This window comes from Podarcis gaigeae (genome assembly GCF_964106915.1).
Source record: "Podarcis gaigeae genome assembly, chromosome: 1".
In the NCBI taxonomy this organism is placed as follows: Eukaryota; Metazoa; Chordata; class Lepidosauria; order Squamata; family Lacertidae; genus Podarcis; species Podarcis gaigeae.
The window spans coordinates 109409719-109431829 of NC_139678.1; the positions used below are offsets into that span (position 1 = coordinate 109409719).

At 41.1% G+C, this 22111-nt stretch overlaps 1 protein-coding gene across 4 annotated transcripts in view; it reads right to left on the reverse strand.

Moving 5' to 3' along the window:
- The window catches only part of LOC310827295 (sodium channel protein type 1 subunit alpha), a 103082-nt gene that overhangs the window by 29591 nt on the left and 51380 nt on the right, over positions 1–22111 (reverse strand). The window contains exons 2-12 of one of the 4 annotated variants that reach the window (XM_083703103.1): positions 21309–21624; positions 17552–17672; positions 13098–13185; positions 12068–12196; positions 10862–10953; positions 9538–9807; positions 5338–5401; positions 4564–4705; positions 4180–4386; positions 3075–3374; positions 983–1330 (exon numbers count right to left, since the gene is read on the reverse strand). In XM_083703103.1, coding sequence (XP_083559229.1) covers positions 983–1330; positions 3075–3374; positions 4180–4386; positions 4564–4705; positions 5338–5401; positions 9538–9807; positions 10862–10953; positions 12068–12196; positions 13098–13185; positions 17552–17672; positions 21309–21572 — 2025 coding nt within the window. In that variant the 5' untranslated portion in view covers positions 21573–21624. Of the gene's footprint in view, positions 1–949; positions 1331–3074; positions 3375–4179; positions 4387–4563; positions 4706–5337; positions 5402–9537; positions 9808–10861; positions 10954–11051; positions 11144–12067; positions 12197–13097; positions 13186–17551; positions 17673–21308; positions 21625–22111 lie in introns of all 4 variants that reach the window. The other 3 variants (XM_083703101.1, XM_083703102.1, XM_083703100.1) reach the window with 3 other exon arrangements.

A 22111-nucleotide genomic window follows, 5' to 3' on the forward strand; every position in this document is an offset into this window, starting at 1 on the left:
TTAATCAGTCAACAGCTGTAACCCTTAGATCGTTTACTTGTGAGCGTTTCCCACACATAGGATTACAGCATAAATCCCAGGTTATAAATAAAAATCAGAATGAGAGAAAGAAAAAGGAAAAAAAGGCATGTCACTTGCTTATCTTCCGCATTTAAAATGGATAGCAAGCTTTTCATTCAAACCAAATCAAAATTAAAAGTTAAAATTAAAATTAAAAATCCAGCATTGTCATGCTTCTCCAAATCAGCACAGAAAAGTCCTATAATTTTTATTGAGATAGCTAGAAAAATATAGTGTGTGTATATGTGACAGCAGATATGTGCACATATATTTGTAATTTGAAAAGTGTGTGCATCAATGTGGTAATTAAATATCATATTTACTTTGGCAGCCAAAAATGGAGCATCAGGTTGAAAGATGCATGAAAATGCTAAATATAAAAAGTGAAATTTTGGAGTGATTTTACCAATGTTTGGGGAACCAGAACTTCTAGTCACGTTGTTTGTATGTTGTAATGATGTTCACGAGACAGAATGTAATCAAATTTATGTACAACCAAGGCAGTGTCAGAATCCATATGGTACCAAAAGTTATAACTTCCTCTTAGTTGTGGAGTAGGATGATTTTTTTATTGGACCTGGCCAGATACAATTAATTCATAGCCAGATAAATGTAGGATCCAGCAAGGTTTTCTGAATATAAAACACACAAAGCAATATATTTTGCACATTCTCCAGACAATTTTTTTCTCTCTCTCTCCACTGCTTGTTTTGCAAAAATTATGCTTTAAATTGATTTTGTTAGTATATAAAAAAAGGTATTACAAGATGCAGGAGCATTCACAGCTTGACCAACCAAGGATCATTCCCAAGGGATTCCATTCTGTAGACACACTGGCTGGTGCATTAAGAAAAGGCCACCATGCCTGAACTATTTAAAACTTCCTTACATTGTCATCAGTAGCTGGTTTATCTATTATCACCTCTGGCAGAAGCTGTCCAACAGGCGATGTAGGAACAGATGGTCCACCAACCAAGGAAACCACCCCATTGCAATCCACAGTGCTGTGCATCTTCCCATTCACTGGAAACACTGCCAGCATCCTGGATGACCTACTGGCCTGACTAATGTTACTGTTGCGCCGTTCACCATGTCTGCGCGGCACAAAAAGGGAATCTCTTCTGCTATCATTATCTTCAAATGTGCTGTGTTCATCATCAGCAAAGTCATTCTCTGATCCAATATCCTTTGCTCTACCTCTGAAGCTGAAAAGGCTCGTTCTGCTGTTGCGCCTTGGGGAAAACAGGGAGCCACGCATGCTCAGCAAAGACTGCAGAGAAACACAGGAGAACACGGCAGTTAGCTATAGAGCATCTACAGAGGTCTGAAAAAGGATAAGCAAAATGCAGATCCCCACCTCCCTTTACCCGTTGATTCTCAAACACCACGTTCAGTTCCATATTATTATCATTATTATACATTAAATTGGTAGACCCAGTTCTTTTTTTCTGGGGGGACACAGGGGTATGCACACCCCTAAACATTTTGTGAATCTAACAGGAGAAGAAACTAAAAATTAGTTAAAAATTAGTTTCTTCTCTAGCACAGTGAATCGTCAGTTCCGTTGCTACCCCCAATGGTGGCCTCATTTCCTGTCACAGTGTTTCCTGAGTCTCAGACAGAAGCGAGCGTTTAATGTGTGAAGTAGGAGTTGGAATCTAGCATAGTGATTGGTCAATTTCGTTGTTACCACCTCCGATGGCTATGGACACCAAGAGCAAGCAGAGGAATCAGGAAGATGTTAGTGTACACAACCTCATGCCAATGTGGAAGTTACTGTGAGCTGTCAGCTGTGTAATATGAGGTAATGCATGTTCTTTGTACTTTGCGGATGATACCCAGCTCTACCTCTCTTTCAAATCAGAACCAGTGAAGGCGATGAAGGTCCTGTGTGAGTGTCTGGAGGCGGTTGGATGATGGATGGTGGCTAACAGATTGAGGTTGAATCCTGACAAGACAGAAGTACTGTTTTGGAGAGACAGGAGGCGGGCAGGTGTGGAGGACTCCCTGGTCTTGAATGGGGTAACTGTGCCCCTGAAGGACCAGGGGTGCAGCTTGGGAGTCATTCTGGACTCACAGCTGTCAATGGAGGCACAGGTCAATTCTGTGTCCAGGGCAGCTGTTTACCAGCTTCATCTGGTACACAGGCTGAGCCCCTGTCTGCCCGCGGACTGTCTCGCCAGAGTGGTGCATGCTCTGGTTATCTCTCGCTTTGACTACTGCAATGAGCTCTATGTGGGGCTACCTTTGAAGGTGACCCGGAAACTACAACTAATCCAGAATGTGGCAGCTAGACTGGTGACTGGGAGTGGCCGCTGAGACCACCTAACACCAGTCTTGAAAGACCAAAATTGGCTCCCAGTACGTTTCCAAATACAATTCAAAGTACTGACCTTTAAAGCTCTAAACGGCCTCAGTCCAGTATACCTAAAGGAGTGTCTCCACCCCCATGATTCTGCCAGGACACTGAGGCCCAGCACAGATGGCCTTCTGGCAGTTCCCTCACTGTGAAAAGCCAAGTTACAGGGAACCAGGCAGAGGGCCTTCTAGGTAGTGGCACCCGCCCTATGGAATGCCCTCCCACCAGATGACAGAGAGAAAAACAACTACCAGACTTTTAGAAGACATCTGAAGGCAGCCCTGTTTAGGGAAGCTTTTAATTTTTAACGGACTATTGTATTTTAATATTTTGTTGGAAGCTGCCCAGAGTGGCCGGGGAAACCCAGTCAGATGGGCGGGGTATAAATAAATAATAATAATAATAATTTTGTCCATTTACCATTTACTGTATTGATTTTCCCCGATTTGAACTATAAAATGGTGATTTTCTTGAGTCAAAATGAGAGTACTCCTAAAAAACTTTTTATATAAAAAAGCACTGGGTATACATTTATATACTGCATTTAATTATAAGCAGTCTGCCATGCAAAAGAGGTCATTCTTAGATTAGCAATACCAGAAGGCAATATACTACAGTTACTACTAAAAGACAGAGAAACGAAATACTCAGATACCTGGTGGGGAGAAGAGTGTTTCCGTTCTAGTGTTAGCCTGTTCCCTTCAATAGAGAACCGGCAGCCTTTTCTCCTGATGCTATCTTCTGATTCAGATCTATGAAACTCATCTTCGTCCTTTTCTTCTCCTCCAGATTGTTCCCTTTGTTTTCTTTTCTTCCTTCTGTTTCTCCTCTCTTTGGCGCTCTTTGAACTCAACTTGGACGCTTCAGAAGAACTTTCAGAAAGCCCCCCTACGCCGCCGCCTGCGCTCGGATCCTTCGACTCAGCCGATGCCGTCGCTGCTGCTGTCGCCGCTGCCTGCCGTAAAGCATTGGGGGTTTTATTTCGCTGGCCTCATGAAAATAACAGCGTTTCTAAACTTAAAACACTTGAAACTCCATAGGAAAAGTTCAGGTGTAGATTTAGTTTTATAAAATCAAAATGGTTCTTTTCCTTATACATATTCGTTTTTGTGCCTTATACTCCTCCTTACATGCACCTGCACTGAATTTTATTTATTCGTTTATTTTATTTTAGAAAATGTGTACCTTGACTTTTCAGCTGAAGGTGCCAAGGCAGCTAACAATACAACCACCCCCCTAATACTCTAATTAAGGTTAAGGTCAGGCCAGGGAGTGTAGTACAGTGGTACCTTGCAAGACGAAATTAATTTGTTCTGCGAGTTTTTTCGTCTTGCGAATTTTTCGTCTTGCGAAGCACGGATTCCCATAGGTATTAATGGTTTTAAGAAAAAGGAAACAAACTTGCAAGACGTTTTCGTCTTGCGAAGCAAGCCCATAGGGAAATTCGTCTTGCGAAGCAACTCAAAAAACGAAAAACTCTTTCGTCTTGCGAGTTTTTCGTCTTACGAGGCATTCGTCTTGCGAGGTACCACTGTACCCATTTTCCCTCAAACTATGGTAAACACCTGGGCGGGGCTTAAATAGGAAATATATATCATAAAAACCAGACAAAAATATCAGGTAGTTTTCTTTTCACAGTATCTTTTGGGAGCTGGTTGAAAGAAGAAAACATTTTTAAGGCACGGCAGCTTTCTAAATGATACATTCAGCTAGAACGGTGTTCAATTATTATGTTCAATTATTTCCCATCAGAAATATACCTGAGCTGCTTCTTGTTGCTTTTTCAGCTGCTCCAGCATCTGCTGGAACTCGGCCTCCTTCTGTTCTGCTTCTTCCATGGTGGCTTGGTTCTGCTCATCATAGGCCATGGCAACAACAGCCAAGATCAAGTTGATCAGGTAGAAAGAGCCCAGGAAAATCACCAGGACAAAAAAGATCATGTACGTTTTGCCGGCGGCTCGCAATGTCTGGAGAAAACAATAGGGTTTTTTTTAAAATATAAAAAGTAATATATGAGTTTGCAACACCCTTCCCCGTGTGACTCTTGTAAGCCAATACAATATTTGTGTTCAGGTTACTTGCACAGGTTTTGTTTTGAAACCAGCATATCTTAAGCTTTCGCTACAAAAATTATCCTCTCTCACCAGCTGATAAAGGTTTTCCCAGAAGTCCTGAGTCATCAGTCGAAAGAGAGACAGGAAGGCCCAGCTAAACGTATCAAAGCTTGTATAGCCGTAGTTTGGGTTTCTACCAGCTTTTATACACACGTATCCTTCCGGACATTGACTGAAAAAGAAAAAAAGATGTTAGGTTGAAAAACAGTCAATCATCAAAGCTAGTGAAATGCCTACTTTGCAATGGATACACATATGGGCATAGCTGAGTGGGTAGGCCCTACCCTGCACAGGAAGTTCCTAACCCAAATTCCTTGCCTTTTGTTCCTTCTCTCCCTCTTGCTCCATTGGGACCACCACCTATCTGCTTTCTTCACATCCATTCAGGATGAGAATTAGATCCTCCAGTAAGGTAAGATTCAAGTCTGGGTTTCCCATTTTTTAAAAATTTGGTCTCTTGCTTCCCATTTCCAATTTGACATATTTAATCAATGACCACAATCAAATTATTTAAAAAGAAGCCTAAATCAGAGCAGATCAAATCCAATTCTCCAGTTCAGGAGTAGCCAATGCAGTGCCTTTTGGATATTTTTGGACTTCCAGCTTCCACCAGCCCTGACCATCATGGCCAGTGGCCAGGGACATTGGGTGAAGGGGTTCAAAAACATCTAGCAAGTGCCATATTGCCTACCCTCCAGCTATACACCATGTCAGGTTATAGTTATCAATTATAAGGTACACAACAATTTTAAAACCTGTTTTTACTTTGTATTTTTAAAGCTTAATGGTAGGAGGTGGTCTTACCCTGCATCAGAACTGTTGCCACAAAGCAATGCATCATTTTGTCCTTCCAGAAAGTAAAAATGACCTGTTTGGGGGAAAAAAAATTCAAAACATTAGGAGAAAATAACCCAGCAATTTTGAATCATACAGTATAATAATTTTTATTTTTATTTTTTTGCTTTCTGGCTTCATTCTTGGAACCCTTTCACCAACAATTCCAGTGTGAAAAGGGAAAGGGCAGTTGGTGGTTGGTAATCTTACGAGGCTGTCCAAATAGAACGAGGGTATTGAGGGAAGACGTAAAAAGAGGACACCAACAACTTTGCTGGATGTTAAAAATGTCCCAGTTCTATAGAGTAGGCAGAATGAAAAACTGGGTCACTGGAGCCATCACAAATAATATTGCCTTTAGGATGCTCCATTGTTTTGTCCCATAATAAATGGAGGCATCACCAAGTTCATCTCATGATAGCAAGTGGTTAAATTTACCCTTCAATCTAATTAATGGATCTCTAGCTTGAGTGAATGCATAAGGAATTTAGCCAACTTTTCAGCTCATTGTTACATAAGAATTAAATATGGAGTGCCTTAGAGCATAAAATGAAACTCACTAACTGATTCTTAGATCCTCCAATAACTCCCTAAGAACTATCTGGGGACCTGACCCATCCCATAGGCTACAAATACCTTATTTTTCTGTGTATAAGACTAGGTTTTCCCCCTAAAAAATAATGCCCACAATTAGGGGGCATCTTATACACAGAGAGTGCTGAGGGTGGATTTTCTTAAATCTGAGTCCCCCAAAATAGGGGGCGCCTTATAGACAGAAAAATATGGTACATGGCTTACACCCAGTTGTTGAATCACAGAGTTAATCGTGACCTCTGTTTCACCATCATCCCTCAACATACCTGGTCCCAAACTTGACGCAAACAATAAAGAGCAACACTCAATAGCTCCGTTTACATGTAATAAGCAAATGTGTAGTTTCCTGGAACAGTTTGGGAGTGGGTTTTGTTATTGACTTGATTTTGGACAGCCAAGGAAAGTTATGGTAAGGAAAGTAAAAACTTTCTGCCTGCTGTTTGCGCACCAGTTTGTACCGGTGCAAATGCCCACAGAAACTGTCATGGGCACCACATACAACTGAAAACATAGTAGGAAGGGACACTGCGGGCATCAGGAAAGGCCTCTGAGGGCACCCCTGCTCTGTAAGAATCTGTCTGTGGTAATTTCATTCTTTGTGAATGGGGGCATAGCCATGGGTGGCAGAAAATTACTACCTACTTTATTTAGAAATGCATTATTGTCATGGAAGGGTAATGGTCACAATCACCGAAGTGCCAGATGCAACTGTACTAAGCCGCTTTCTCTTTGAGGCTGGGTGATTCATCCTAATCAAACCTAGAATGCTACATTTATTTATGATACACAGGCTGTGCCATTCTGCCCTCTACCCTCCCCTCCCCTTGTCCTCTCTGTAGCTATGACTATACTGAAAGAGACGCAAATAACCACCCTGATTGTGCTGAGAAGTGCTTTGGCACAAGAGAACCAAGAACATCTATACCCAGTTCCTGAGCTCGGTCAGCTGTCGGAGGACATCAGCTAAGGCAGGACAGGATTTGTGCATACACATCAGTGGAGACATCTGGTCTTGGTGAAACATGGATGGCAAAACAGATTTGCCACGCTGTCCAGTGGATGATAAGGCATCATCAACCAAGTGCCGATGTATGGAAAATTGGACTGGATCTAGCACCCACAGCCAATTCCCACCCCTATGGTGACTGATATTTGTGTTTTGATGCATGTTTGAGCACATTTTTTTTTTGTTGGAGAACTTCATTGCGAAATTGGGGAAAGTGCAAATTTCAAGAGGATAGCTTTGGCTTGTGTGCTGTTTTGAAAAGTACAGATTCGCATTAAACCATGAAACCAAACTGAATTTCTTCCCCCATCGCTACGGACAGGTCACTTTGACCTGCAGCAGTCTGAGAAGTGTGAAAACACACCCTAAACCATTTTAGTCGCTAAATATACACATAAATTTGAAAATGGCCAAGTCCCCCTCCCCCGAGTAGAAAAGCATATGGACGCCTTTTATAGCTTTCACTGTTTTCCCACAATTATTGCACCTCTTGGGGATGGATGGGAAGGCGGGGGTTGTTGAGAGGGCACTGTTTACCTCAAAATAGTAATTCTAAGGAACCCGAACAAGATATGGTAAAACATCCCTCTTCCCTGCAAGAAAAGTACAGAAGAGGCTGGTAGGCGGCTTGCCCTCCTATAGCTTAAACAATTGTGTCATTACAAAGTGTGATTAACATGTTCCCAGAAATGATGAGACTATCGATCCCTTTAGGAAATGGAAGCTGGAACCTTTCTCCTCAGTTTCTCCAGGGGATGCCCTTCCGTGCGCTGTGAATTTCATGTTGTCACAGGCATACATTTTAAAATAGAAGCTCTGCGGCTTAAACTGTTGTGATAGTTGCCTCCAAGTGAAATTAAAGAAGGCAAAAAGGGCAAAAAAATAGATTTTGGAAGTGCTGCTATTACAAAAAACAAACAAAACAAAACACAAACACACAGTGTGATGTCCTGTTTTTATAAGTGAAGTGGAGAAGTGGCCCATTTCTGGAGCATTTCACAGACTGACATCTTGGTCACCCTTAGTCACTGAAGGTGAAATGCACAAAAATTACCAGTACTAAAGAAGCATGTTAACTGTGAAAGAGTAAATAATGATTAAAACTTAACAGTGGAAGGGTGGCGTTTCAGATGCGCTCCTTCTTTGTAATTATTTTTGGGACTTAGGTACCTGAAGGACCACCTCCTCCCATGCCATTGCGACCAGATCTCAAGATCTTCCACTGAGATTCTTCTGTCACTGCAAGTCAGGCTGGTGGCAACAAAGGAGAGTGCTTTTTCTATCAGTGGCACCTCTCCTGTTCCATTGTGGCTTGGGCCTCACAAAGGAATCGGTGGGCAACTTATTTCAGTAAGGTCACATCAAGTAATGTTTCTTCCATATAGTCACATAATGTCAAGTCCTGGTAAGCAGGGTCATATCAGGCCGAGTCTGGATGATTCGGCAAGCTACGTCCAGATTCTGACAGGCGTTATCAGGACCACAGAAAGCTATCTGTGAGCTCTCTTAGCTGGTTTCTCCCCTTATTATGGGTCATGGTGGGATGTTGCCCCACTAATGAAGCCACTAGAAGCCTTATGAAGTCTGGCAAGGTCTGTTTTGTGGTTGGGCCTTCCCTCCTTGAGGGAGCTGGCAGTGCTCTTTAAAGGCACCCTCTCTGGTTCTGAAACTCTTGGCTTCTAGAAGGCTGAGGAGATGGAAACCCTAATGGGGGAAAACCAAACTAGAGAAAGTATGTCCCGACTAATGAATAGAAGCAAAAGAATAAAGTGAAGAAAGTATAAAATAAGCATCATGTATTCTATAATAAAATCATGAAAAAGTTTACAAAGTTTACAAAGAACGAATCTACGGTCAATAGACCAAACAGGAATAACCAATCTTAAAAGCAAACAAAAACACTGAAAGCATAAATGATGTTTATTTAGTACCCTGACTTTATTTGTTCTTCTGATGCTACTGGGGAATGGATGGCAGAAGGACCACATCTTCAGGCTTGAAGAGCTCAGGAAGAGGTGCTAAATGTTCATTCCTTCCTGTATCTCTTCCCTACCCCTCAACCTTTGCTTGGCTTCTTTGGTAGCCACGGAAGAATCTTAGCTAGGGAACACCCTACCTGAGATCAGTTCTTCACATCACAAGCTGAGATCAAGATGAAGAGAAAGCATGAGCGCTGTTTCAGACCGCACACTAAGCAAAAACAATGGCTTTGCGCAACAGCAGCAGCTAGACTTAAGGAGAAGCAAAGTGGTCATCATCTCCTCTCCAGAAGTCTGTATGCTTGCACTAAGTCATGGTTTAGTTTAGCATTATGTGTGAATTGGGTCATAATTCAGTCCCTGCGGAATATGGCTTAGGCTGCTGTGTCCAAGTGACCTGATGGAAAAAAACTGTAAAAAGGGCTAGCTCTATTTAGAAAAGCATTAAATTGAGGGGATTTCAACAGCTCCCAACCTCCTTATGTCACGAATACTTATGTCATGGTTATTTAATCCCACACACTGCCACATAATATTATTAATTATAATACTATTACTATTTAAAATAACAATATAAAATTACATTCTTACTTTCTTCTTGTATGTATGCATTCCAGTCAAACGGCGTGCTATTAAATGTACCATTTTCTCCTAGATTTTCTTCTAATGTGCTATTAAGGTAAGGATCACTTGAATTTGTAGCATTGGCCGGATTCCAATACAAGCATTTATGCCTCAAGTTGCCCATGAACAGCTGGAGCCCTATTAGAGCAAATACACTCAGACAAAATACAGTCAGAATCATTACATCTGACAGCTTCTTCACAGACTGAATGAGGGCTCCCACAATTGTCTTCAGGCCTGAAAGCAGAAGAGCACTGTTAGGAAGATGACAAACACATATTTTAAAAATACAACATACCCCAGTAACAGTCCCTGCCCCCAGTAAAAAACCATGCAGAAGCCCAAATAAATGACTTTGATATTTTATGAACTAACAATGGTTCTATTGCTTGTGAAGATGCATCTTGTGGAGATGAAGTCACTTGAAGTTTATATTCATTGGACTCGTGAATGAAAATGGACTGCACTTAATTCTTGAAAACAACTTGTTTTAATGCCAAAACAAGTGATTTTTAATCATGCTTTTCATTAGCTTCATACCGAAGAAATCTTACCGTACCAAGATTAAACAATTTTACACAGAAGGAAGTGCTACTGAAATCATTGCAACTTGCTCCTGCATAAATATGTTTAGGATCCAGGATTGAAGTGTTAGAGGTGTGGATTTTTAAAGACAATTGTCAACACTTTTAACCCAACCCTCAACTGGAATTAGATTTATAACATGTTGCTAAGTAAAAGAGTATATAACATACTAGGACTTAATGCTAAGAAACTGTGGGTGGTTTGGAAAAAGATAATAAATTTCCCATGCAACAACCATGCTATTTTTTATTTTTTTATCTTACTGTTTTGCGTTCAATAGTGATTCAGATATTTCAACAAGTTCAATTGTGATACAGATATTGGTCTTCGTAAAATTAAAAAAATCCAAGAGCAAATACAGTTTTACAGTATGCAGGTAAAAAACACATGGGTAAAAAAAGGTCACAGTTATGATTATGTTTTCTGTCACAGCTTGACCTCAAAGCTTGACATTATATGATGCAAATCACACAGGCTGTGTATACTGCCGTAATCTCATGCAACGACATGTTAAACGCAAAGGCTGGTTTCAAAAGTAAAAAAGCAAATGGCAAAAAGCAAAGGATCACAATGTTCATTGCTACCGAAACATGAGTCCTGCTTTTTCTCGAGTGAGCAAGCAACGAGGCTTATGGTGAAGGAATGTGTGTGGTTTGAATTTCCATGAAGTCTGAGAGTCAGCCTCTGTGTTTAACCTAGCTCTCACCTGGGATGACTGATATTGTTTTCAATGCCCGGAGAACTCTGAATGTTCTCAACGCTGAGACATTGCCCAGGTCCACAAACTCTGTCACATATCTGCAATAGGGGAGTTCACACACAAACACAATGACAGGATAAAAAGGAACAGTTGGGAGGCACGAGGGACCTAGCACTTTACACCACTTACTTCTTACCTGGGATTACAGAAATAGTTTTCAAAGCTCTCAATACTCTGAAAGTTCGAAGAGCTGAAACATTGCCTAGGTTTACAAATTCTGTTATATACCTGTAGAATCAAATCACAGTTATTCAGCATCAAGGCAGATGTTTTGCTACTTACTTGGGGTCTTTCATCAAGATCCCTTGGGTAACTTTAGTGGAAAAAATTAAATAGCGACACTGAGATGTTTACCTTTCACTGCAGTTTGATTTTCATTAAGGTCTTTCAGCGGTGATTAGATTACATTTAAATGAAGGAGGGGGGATGAGCCACAATGATTTTACTTGGAAAGCTTAACTTTTTAATTAAAGTCATTTGTGAAGAGAAAGGGGAAGGTGTTCCACTTTTGGTAGGAGGGGGAAATTGCAGCACTTGAAATTACCTTCTTTGTCAATAACTTTACTCCTAGTGTTCCATTAATTCCACAATCGACATTACTAGTTACTTTGCTAGTATTACACCATATATGGATTCACAAAAACAAACAAACATACAATGCCACTATCCTTATTAAAGATGGGGAAGAACAAACAGCAGCTTTTTCTGGAAGATCAACACTGATAATAGTTTGCCACATGAACTTCTTAAGCTGCAAACCCTGATTCATTGTGTGTTATAAGTACCCACAAGACAAAAGAAAAATCTCTAATCTGCTGTAATTTATTTTCTCCAGTCCAGTTGGCTGTAAGCCTGAACACAGGGGTTATATGTTGGCAGCAAAAATAAACTTGTACAGAGAAGTTTCTTCTATATCTATTTGCCTATTCACATTCATATTCCTTGGTGTGGTATAACAGTATTATACTGTTTAACATGCACCAGTCACTAGAAAATTGCATCCAGTCATTAGTCATTGAAGGATCTATTTTCTCCACCCCGATTGATAAAAGCACATCGTATTACCATAAACATCATAGGTTTTTGTATGCTCTCCATGCAAAAGAAACAAAAACAAAAAGGGGATGGGCAAGAAAGGACTGTAAAACTTACGCAAATGTAATGACAGTGAAATCCAGCCAGTTCCAGGGATCCCGAAGAAAGGTGAAACCATCTATACAAAATCCTCTTGCAAGTATTTTTATAAGTGATTCAAATGTATATATTCCTGTGAATGTATACCTGGGCGAAATAATCAAAATATTCATTGTTAATTAAAATGTAATGTGAGCTCACTGCATCCTAGCCGCATTCTACAGGATGCAATCCTTAAATGAGTGGCTGAGAAGTATGAAAACAGTTTCACTACTTTAGCCAATGCCCTGCTGAGCTCAGGGTGGCAGGGCAGAAGTGAGGACGGAGTTGGATGAAGGCTCTTGCATTTCTCAAGCCATTCCTGCTCTCGTTTATTGATGCATTTATGTTGGAAGGGGAAGAATATGTCTAATTTTTCCTCCTGGGGTGGTATTAGGGCCCCAGGAGTGGTATTAGGGGCCCAGGAGCGACTCTGAATCCTTTCAGTCCAAGCTGCTCCCTGGCCATACCAACACTAGAGCTCTGATATTGGTTAGGCCAGAGCTTCATTCTACCTGGACACTGAAGTCCAGCGCCGAGGGCCTTCTGGCGGTTACCTCACTTACAAGGAACCAGGCAGAAGGCCTTCTCGGTAGTGGCGCCCACCCTGTGGAACGCCCTCCCACCAGATGTCAAAGAGAACAACAACTACCAAACTTTTAGAAGATATCTGAAGGCAGCCCTGTTCAGGGAAGCTTTTAATGTTTGATGTATTAATGTATTTTAATATTTGGTTGGAAGCTGCCCAGAGTGGCTGGGGAAGCCCAGATGGGTGGGGTATAAATAAATTATTATTATTATTATTATTATTATTATTATTATTATTATTGCAGGGAGAGGGAATTTCTGTCTCTGAGGAATAGATCTGATCTATCCTACGTGCTCTGGAGTTCCCTTCCAGGGACCATCAAATTGCACCTTACATCTATCTTAAAAATGGTATTAGCTCCAGTAGAATCCAGTCCACAACAAAGCATGCAAACATGCATATGAATAGTATTCAACTTACTCTACATTCTTTGTCCAATCAGGAGGGTTACTTAGGGTCATAAATACGCAGTTGGTCAAAATAGTGCACATAATGAGCATGCTGAATAATGTAGATTATATCATTAAGGAACATACAGCGGGAAATCATATAATTATTGATCAACAAAACTCAAAATTAATGTGATGTTCTGTTTTTATTAGCTCAATACATTTGTTTAAAAAGCAACTATGGGACAATACATTAACTTCTTATTTTTTTTAAATCCAGGACTATAGTAAATGTAGATAAGGGCAGGCATTATTTAGATAAGGGGAAACAATAGAATTCATTTCCACCAAAGACCATTACTCACTCAAGTCAATATTCCTTGGACAGAACTATCTCAGAACCCATATAGATATGTCTCAGGCAGCCACAGCAGAAACTGAGGCCTCTGAAAATTTGTTTTTAATTTTAAAATATTGCAAGTAGCACAATCACTAAACGGTCACAGATGTAGTGAAAATTCCAATAGCTAAGGTGAATATGAAAATATATAGAATGACCCCAGTAGAGCTTTCAAATAGTAAGAAAACAAGTGTACTCAATACGGGATGTTAATAGCAAAATATTTTAAAAGGGAAAGCTGTGATATACATGCAGCTGCTGTGCAAAACTGGTGCTATCCATTGAACTGCAAGTTCCAGCAAAATGAATGTAGATGCTGAAAGTCACAAACTGGAGAGGGTGTGCCAAAAGTAGAAGAGTATTTGCATACAACATGGGTAGCCGATGGGGTGCCCTCCGGATGTTGCTGAACTCCAGTTCCCATCATCCCTGACCATTGGCCATGCTGGCAGGGAATGATGGGAACTGGAGTGCAACGACTTCAGTAAGGCGCCATGTTGACTTAGGGTCAGATTCCTTCTGGCTCAAGCTAAAAAATAACAACCCATCTTTAATTAATAAAAACCTAAGAACAAAAAAATAGCCTGCTGGATCAGGCCAATGGGCCATCGAATCCAGCACCCTGTTCTCACAGTGGCCAACCAGATGCCTGTGGGAAACTAGGAAGCAGAATGTTATGTACTGAAGTTCTCACCCTGGGCCAGCAGGGGGATACTGTAGATAGTTATGCAAATAAGGGATCGAAAGTGACGTTCAGTGATTAGAAAATTGTTACAGTTACATTGTACTGGAGCTCTATAAAGCAGGCTGACTGAACCCTTCAGTTCAGTTCTGTCCTGGCCTGTGAATAAACAAGAGCTGTTTGAAGAATCGCTGTGTCGTCTGATATGTTCACCCACAACTTAACACAGAACATGAGCGCAAGAGCACTCTCCTCTCCCGTGGTTTTCAGCAGCTGGTATTCAGAAGCACTGCCGCTTCCAACAATGGAGGCAGAACATAGTCATCATGACTGGTAGCCATCGATAGCCCTCTCCTCTGTCTAACCCTCTGAAAGCCACTCAAGTTAGCAGCCATCACTGTCCCCTGGGGGACCAAGTTCCGTAGTTTGACTCTGCGCTACAATGTTGAAAGGTCATTGTTTATCCATAGGTAAAGGTACAGGGACCCCTGACCATTAGGTCCCGTCACGGACGACTCTGGGGTTGCGGCACTCATCTCGCTTTATTGGCCGAGGGAGCTGGCGTGCAGTAACACCTCTTTTAACATTATTTTTTAAAATTTGATTGTCAGCAATAATAAAGCAAAGTAGAACAATTTTGTTTCCAGGGGAAGGAGAGTAAGAACTGGCAAGTCTGTCCATTTTGGTTTTTCCCGTTTCTCATTTTTCTCCCCATTCACCACATTTCCACATCAGTTTGTGTTTGTTTTTTAAAAAAAGTATTCATGAAAATACACCAGCATTTTATTACAAATTTATCCCAATACATGTTTGCATGCAATTTTGCCCAAGATAGATATTTTTGCAAAGCAATTTCCGTTAATATAACAGTTCTGTGTTTTATTTTTTACCACAATATCTATTTTTACACACAATTTAGCCCAGTATGTGACGATCATTCCCGATCATTTTAATTAATTACCAGCACTTTACCCTAAAGCAGATTACAATTTAAAATGCAATATTAAAAACAGTTTAAATACTTGCAATTACGCTGCGAGACCTCATTTGTTTTTGTTTTGATGTATAAGGGAATAAGTTATTGTTAAGTATACAAGCAGGAATTGTAAACTGGACAGCTAAGAGCGAAGGGGAAAGGGAGAAGAAGAGGAACAAGAATTAAATTGGAAAATGTGACATTTAAGATTAGATATAAGGGTTGAAATGTGAATTGGGATATAAATTTGTAATACGAAGCAGTAAATTGGGGAAAATAGGGACACAGCTAGGAAGAACAGCAGGAAGTCAACTTTTTGGGGAAAAAACGTATTAAATTTGATGTAATTTGGTATTGGTTGGTTAAAATTTGGAAGACTAATAAAAACTATTTGGCAAATATATAAATACTTGCAATTACAAAAAACACAACCACAAAATCCAGGGTGGGATTGTTCGTGCTACTTGGTTGGAGAACTGCATTGCAAAATTCAGAAAACTGGAATTTGAAGGAAAGCTGTGTTTTTGTTCTCATATTATTTAAGAAATTGTGGATTAGGTAGACTTACCTTGAAATGCGAACTGTGTTGAATTTCTCCTCCATCCTTCCTGGAGAATGCAAACCACTGGAGAGATTTGTAAGTTCTATTGTGTGCCTTTCTCCTAGGTAAACGTGATTAGGATTGTAGCTTTAAGAAGGTCTTCCATTGGTGGCTGTTATATGTGCATCTGATTTGTCACTGATGAACCATACCAGGTAAACAAAGTACAGTCATACCTCATGTTACGTTTGCTTCAGGATGAGCATTTTCAGATTGCGTCCCGTGGCGACCCGGAAGTACTGGAAAGGGTTACTTCCGGGTTTCGCAGCTCACGCATGCGCAGATGCGCAAAATGACATCACACGCATGTGCAGAGGCAGCAAATCGCGACCCACGCACACGCAGACACGGGTTGCATTCTGGTCATGCTGCGAACGGGCCTCCGGAACGGATCCCGTTCGCAACCAGAGGTACCACTGTAATACATTTGGACCATTTCATGACCTAAGAAAAATACTGCTGCTGCTGAACATCCTTCTCTATTTTGACAAAGCATTGGACACAGCATTAACACTAATCACCTGGCCACTCCCCCTCTGATTGGGCTTGCAGTTGGGTGCTTAAATGGTAAGACTAGCATCTTCCAGTATCATGTTCCAAGGATACAACATTTTAAAGGATTTTATCAATGGTGTCATACTACAGTAGCTGAATGGCAGCTCACACCAATTACATATAAAGTTCAAAAGGTAATGTGGGTGCCGAAATGACAAAAATGACCGGAAAGCTCAGGAACCAAGAAGACCAAAAGTTTAATAAGGAATGGAAATTTTTAATAATTTATCTTGGAGGCCACTGTAAACAGATGAAAACATTAGCAGGATTGCAACAACACTTGCAATGTAATTGGTATCATGGAGATAAAGAAGTTATAAAGAAATATGGAGTACTGGAAAAGATGCAGTAGAAAAGATTTAATAACAGAACCCATGGAGGGGAAGGTGAGAAGTCCAGAGATTCAGAGGAATCTCTTAATTGTGGATATGTGTTGTGTTATTTTTATAACTTTATACTTGTAAAATCAAATAAAAATTATTTCAGAAACACAACAACCCCCCCCCCCCAAAGGTAACATGGGTGGCGCTGTGATCTAAACCACTGAGCCTCTTGGGCTTGCTAATCAGAAGTTCAGTGGTTCGAATCTGAGCGACAGGGTGAGATCCAGTTGCTCTGTCCCAGCTTCTGCCAACCTAGAAGTTCGAAAGCATACCAGTGCCAGTAGATAAATAGGTACTGTTGCGGCAGGAAGGTAAACGGCATTTCCATGCGCTCTGGTTTCTGTCACGGTGTTCCGTTGCGCCAGAAGCAGTTTAGTCATACTGGCCACAAGACCCAGAAAGCTGTCTGTGGACAAATGTTGGCTCCCTCAGCCTGAAAAGCGAGATGAGTGCCGCACCCCAGTCACCTTTTGACTGGACTTAACCATTCAAGGGTCCTTTACCTTTACCTTATACATTTCAATGCACGTACATCTTACCCATGCAGAAGCTCCAATGACAGCTGTCACTGAGGTCAGTGTTAATCAGATTTGTGGGAGCACCGTATGTACAGTAGAGCTTTGATACCCAACTAGAGGAATGGAATAACCTGTGTGCTCCATTTGCTTTAAACTAATCTATTCCATAGGTATTTGTGACAGGGTAGGAAGGTGATTTCAGAAAGTCTTTTGAGAATTTTGATAAGCAAGTTTGAAACATTTTCATTTTAGACCTAATCATGTAAAATTAGAAACAGGGATGGTCACGAGGAAACTGAAGAACACATTTGTAGATTGCTGTCTTATGAAAACAAGTGAACAGTTTCAAAAACAACAACTGGAAAAGGATATGAATGTACCAAAATCTTAATAGATATTTTTCTAATAGGGTTGAAAGGAGTCAAAATGTATAGGGCAGGAGTGGCACTGAATCGGAAAATTGCCTTTCCTCTATTCAATACTATAAAAGTCTGGAAGAAAGAAGAAAAGGTGAGAGCAACTTAAAGTCATGCAGTTCTACAATCATCTTTCATTATTAATTTCCCCCAGTGATTAAAAAAAAACCAGTCACTGTGAACACATCCTTTCCTGTCAAATGCTGTATTGTTATAACTTACCTGATAAGCAGGACATTATTTACTATGTAAGAGTATTTGTTGCCCTTTGCAGATGCATTTTCCTCTTCATATTGTTGTTATATCGTTTGTTTGCTGTTCCACTCAAACGCCTTTTGGTAGAAAAGTTAATAGCTGGCTCACATTTTACAATGCATTTTGAAGCACCTCTTGCCTTGTGCGTGAAGGCCATCTCTGAGAACCTCCTATTAGGATGTTGCTGAACTGCACCTATGTAGCCTCTCCCTAGACTTCCTCAGAGATTAACCTGAGAGGTACCCGAGCCATTTGGTATTCTGGACAAACTTGAAGACAACAAATATTTTCCCTCCCATGTACATGAGTATACTGATGTTTCAGTCTTTGGAGGGTTGCATTGGTTTCACTCTTTTACTCCTTAGAAGAAGAGCCGAAACAGCCTCCATTAAGTGTTTGTGCTCTTTTAAAGGATGGGCAGAAACAGCCGCCATTAACTCTTTCTCCTCTGTACTCAAGTGCTCAAATGAATTGGGAAAGGGCTCTTTTTGCTATAGTATTTATTACTTTTTAAGCAACCATCCCAGTTTATCGAAATCCCAAAGCTTTAATCAACTGAATGCTCCAATCACTATAAACTTTTCCCTCCAAGAACCATATTATTTGACTGCTTATGGTGGCAGTTTGGCACAGAGTTGAATTGCCCATTTTGCATGCTGCTCCTTAACAAAACTTAGCTTTAAAAAATCAACCACAATGACTCCAGGGGAATTATTGGATGTAACAGGGAGCAGATATATCAGAAGCCTGAAGTGCCCTTTTTTTGCACTCTTCATTTGATAAATCAAATTATGTGATGTCTGCTGCCTCCCTGGTGCCAGGGCAGGGATATTCTGAGGATACTGTAGCACAATGCTTTGCAATATAACAGACACGACAGTTGGTGATCCACCATGCAAAGTGCCAGGACAAGCAGCCTCTGGGCATACTTAGAGTGCCTTGCTAGAGTTGCCTGCATGGTACTACAAGGAAAGGAAGCCTCTGAATGTACACAGGGTTGTGTTCACTGTTAGTCATACTCAGGGTAGACTCATTCAAATAAAAATGGTTCAGAACCATTAATTTCAATGGCTCTACAATGAGTAGTCAATAGTGGGATGCAACCTAAAGTGGCTTGTCCCCAAGGAGAAATGTAGTCACCAAGTCACCTGCATGGTACAAGAGAAGGAAGCCTCTGGGCATGCACTCAGCACAGTAAAACTAACTGAGCATTAGTTAGTTATGAGCAGACTTCTGGTACATCAATAAATTTGCAGGATTATTTTTTTTTAAGGCATGACGTGGGCATCAAAAGGGGAGGGAGCAAAGAAACTAATGTGCCCTAGCCACAACCTCTGTGTGTAAATCTGGCAATGATTTAACAGCTGCTCATGCTGTTTACAGAGCATGCAGGTATGGACGCTTGCAAAGCAATGTCTACAAAAGTGCTTTTATGAAACCCCAAACTGCAGCACTTCAAAGGCTGACGTGTGCATACACAGCCCGAGGAAGCATCATTTGAGTCAAATGCAATATTGCATATCAACATGAGAAGGCATATGCACCTTCATTGTAATAATAACATGAACATATCTTGCTGAGTTGGGAATTTCCCTTTCCAATTTCAAAGAGGAGAAACAGGTATGCAGGATAAACAAGCCCATCATCCCCTCTAAAAAGTTTTGCATCTTCCCAACTGGTAGAATTTGTTTCCTCTGTGAAAATGTCCTTGGACAATTTAACAACAGTAATTAGCAATGGAATAACTAACTCAGGAGAATACCTTGCCACAGCTGTTGTTCCTGTGTACATGCAACCAGCAAAGGGGAGGAAATTCATAACTAACCAAAGGAAGGAATGTGTCTTATACTCACTAGGGGTTTTAGATGGCAGCCCTTCCCAGTCCTATCTTGAGTTGCCTAGGACCGAATCTGGGATCTTATGTTAGCACAGTAAGTATTCTACCACTGAACAATTACCCATTGCCAAGTTTATTGTATTGGTTTCCCTAGCTTGTACAGTTTGACTATTTCAAAACAAGTGTCATTTTCCCCTAGGATGCTCTTAAAATGTCATGAGAGAATAAGTGCCATGCGCAAGCCTGCATTCCATAGATCAGGTGTGGCCCCCATAACTAGCTGCTTTGTATGTGCATGCACAGAACACCCTTAACATTATTCCATTTTCTCACAAGGAATCTTTTTGATTGCTCTGATTTGACCATACCATCTGACCAAGCTGCCTTTTGTTTCAGTGAACATATTCTTCTTTATTTCAGTTAGACAAGCTACCCAGGGAAGGAGCATGATGTGTACCTCACAAGAGGTACTACACCTCTCCTAACATCCCACACCCCACCCCACACTCAGCTTTCACCTGTGGCTCCTAGAAGCTGTCAACATGTGACAGAGGCCACATCCCAAGAAACGACTTCGACAGGCTGGCTAAACCAGGTAAGGATGGCTGATGGGTCTCAAAACCTCAGTGAGTTGGGGATTTCTCCTGCATGTGAATACAGGCTCCGGCGGATTGAGCAGACAAGACTAACAATGGGTCCAATGGTCAAGAAGGTGGTTTCTGCATGTGCTGCAGAGGGAAATGAGGGGCTGATGGGGCTTGTCAACGTGAGAAGGCAGCCCATCTAGGAGAAGGAAAACTCTGATCCTAAACTTCCACTGCCTTGCAGGATATCTTTGGGAGAAGAGAAGGCTAAGGAATAAAACCCACACAAATCTGGAGCGGAGTCCGTAAGGCAGTTGGATGGCGCCTTGTACACCTCTTTCTGGCAACTCCTGCAGCAGCCGAGCTGGTGCCTAAACTACTTCTCTGCTTTCCTTTGGACCGCATCAGTGAGACTGAAAGAGAGGTCTTGCCATCTGGGTAGCCCAGAACCTCCATACACACTGCCCAGTCTATGATGTATGTTTTTTTTTAAAAAAACTGCTTTATTTATTTATTTATTTAGATATCGATAGATAGCTGTCAACTTTCCCCTTTTTTAAAGGGAAATTCCCTTATTCTGAATAGGATTCCTCACAAGAAAAGGGAAAAGTTATGGATAGATAGATGTAGAATAATTGTTGTCAACAAACAAACAATTCAACCACTCAGTTAATCAATGGTCTCAGAAAATATGAGAAGCTAATACCCAGTCATTTAGTCTATGGAACAGTGTGTGTGTATGTGTGTGTGTGTGTGTGTGTGATCACTGTTGTCTCCCGCCAGCTTTTTGCTAGATAATTTTCCAGCAGAGTTGAAATACGAATAGTTTTCGATGTACAGATTGAGAGCAAATGATTAACATCCTTGCAGTGCAATCAGTTGTCCTTACCCAGAAATGCTGGTTTTCAAACCTGGTAGATCACAAGTAACAGAGATCCCAGAAAGACACATGGGGAAATTGTAGGCTGTGTGCCTGATTGCAAGGAAATGGAAAAGGAAAGGGAGAGTGTAAAATGCTTGATATGAAACACTCACTTTTTGGTTAAGATAAAATGGGTCCAGGTCTTCCAAGGGAGTAGCCACCATGCCAGGAGGTATGTCTCCATAAATAAATGGCAGTGATTTTCCAGCCTCCAAGTCACTACTGGGCTTTGGGCCATTTTCGTCGTCGTCTTTACGGTCTTGTTTGGAGTGCTTAGCCTTCTCTGCAGCAATGCGTTGCTCAATAGCTGCAAGAGACTCTCTAGTGAAGTAGTGGAAGCTGTCAGGTCCTGGTGGTACAAGCACTGGCTGCTCCATCTTTTCATCCTGCTCATTTTAATTACCATTTATTCTCCTGCATAAGGAAGTACTGCATAAGGAAATGGGCAGGGAAGGAAGGAAGGAAGGAAGGAAGGAAGGAAGGAAGGAAGGAAGGAAAAGACGAAGAACAGAAATTACTAAGCAGGGAAGGAACACTTCCTCCACCAACTCTTTTCGATGCAAACAAAACCTTGCAAACAAACGACAGTACTACCTTGTTAAAAAGAACTTTCAAAAGAAGGCGCCTTTGGATTTCCAAGGCACAATCCTTCAACCCGCCTTGCTGCTGTGCTTTCCTTCAGTGAGATTTGCCTGTGCCTGTGGTTCAGAACAGTATCTGTTTTTCCTCTGGCAAAAGTATCTGGCAAAAGTATTTTTCCTTCCGGACCGTTAATTATTGTTTATTTATTACCCTTTGTTAAATTGATATACTGCCCTATATACCCGCAGGTCTCAGGGCGGTTCACAGGAAAACATCAGAATATAAAAACCACAAAATACAGAGTCAAAATACAACAAAACCAACCCAATAGCCC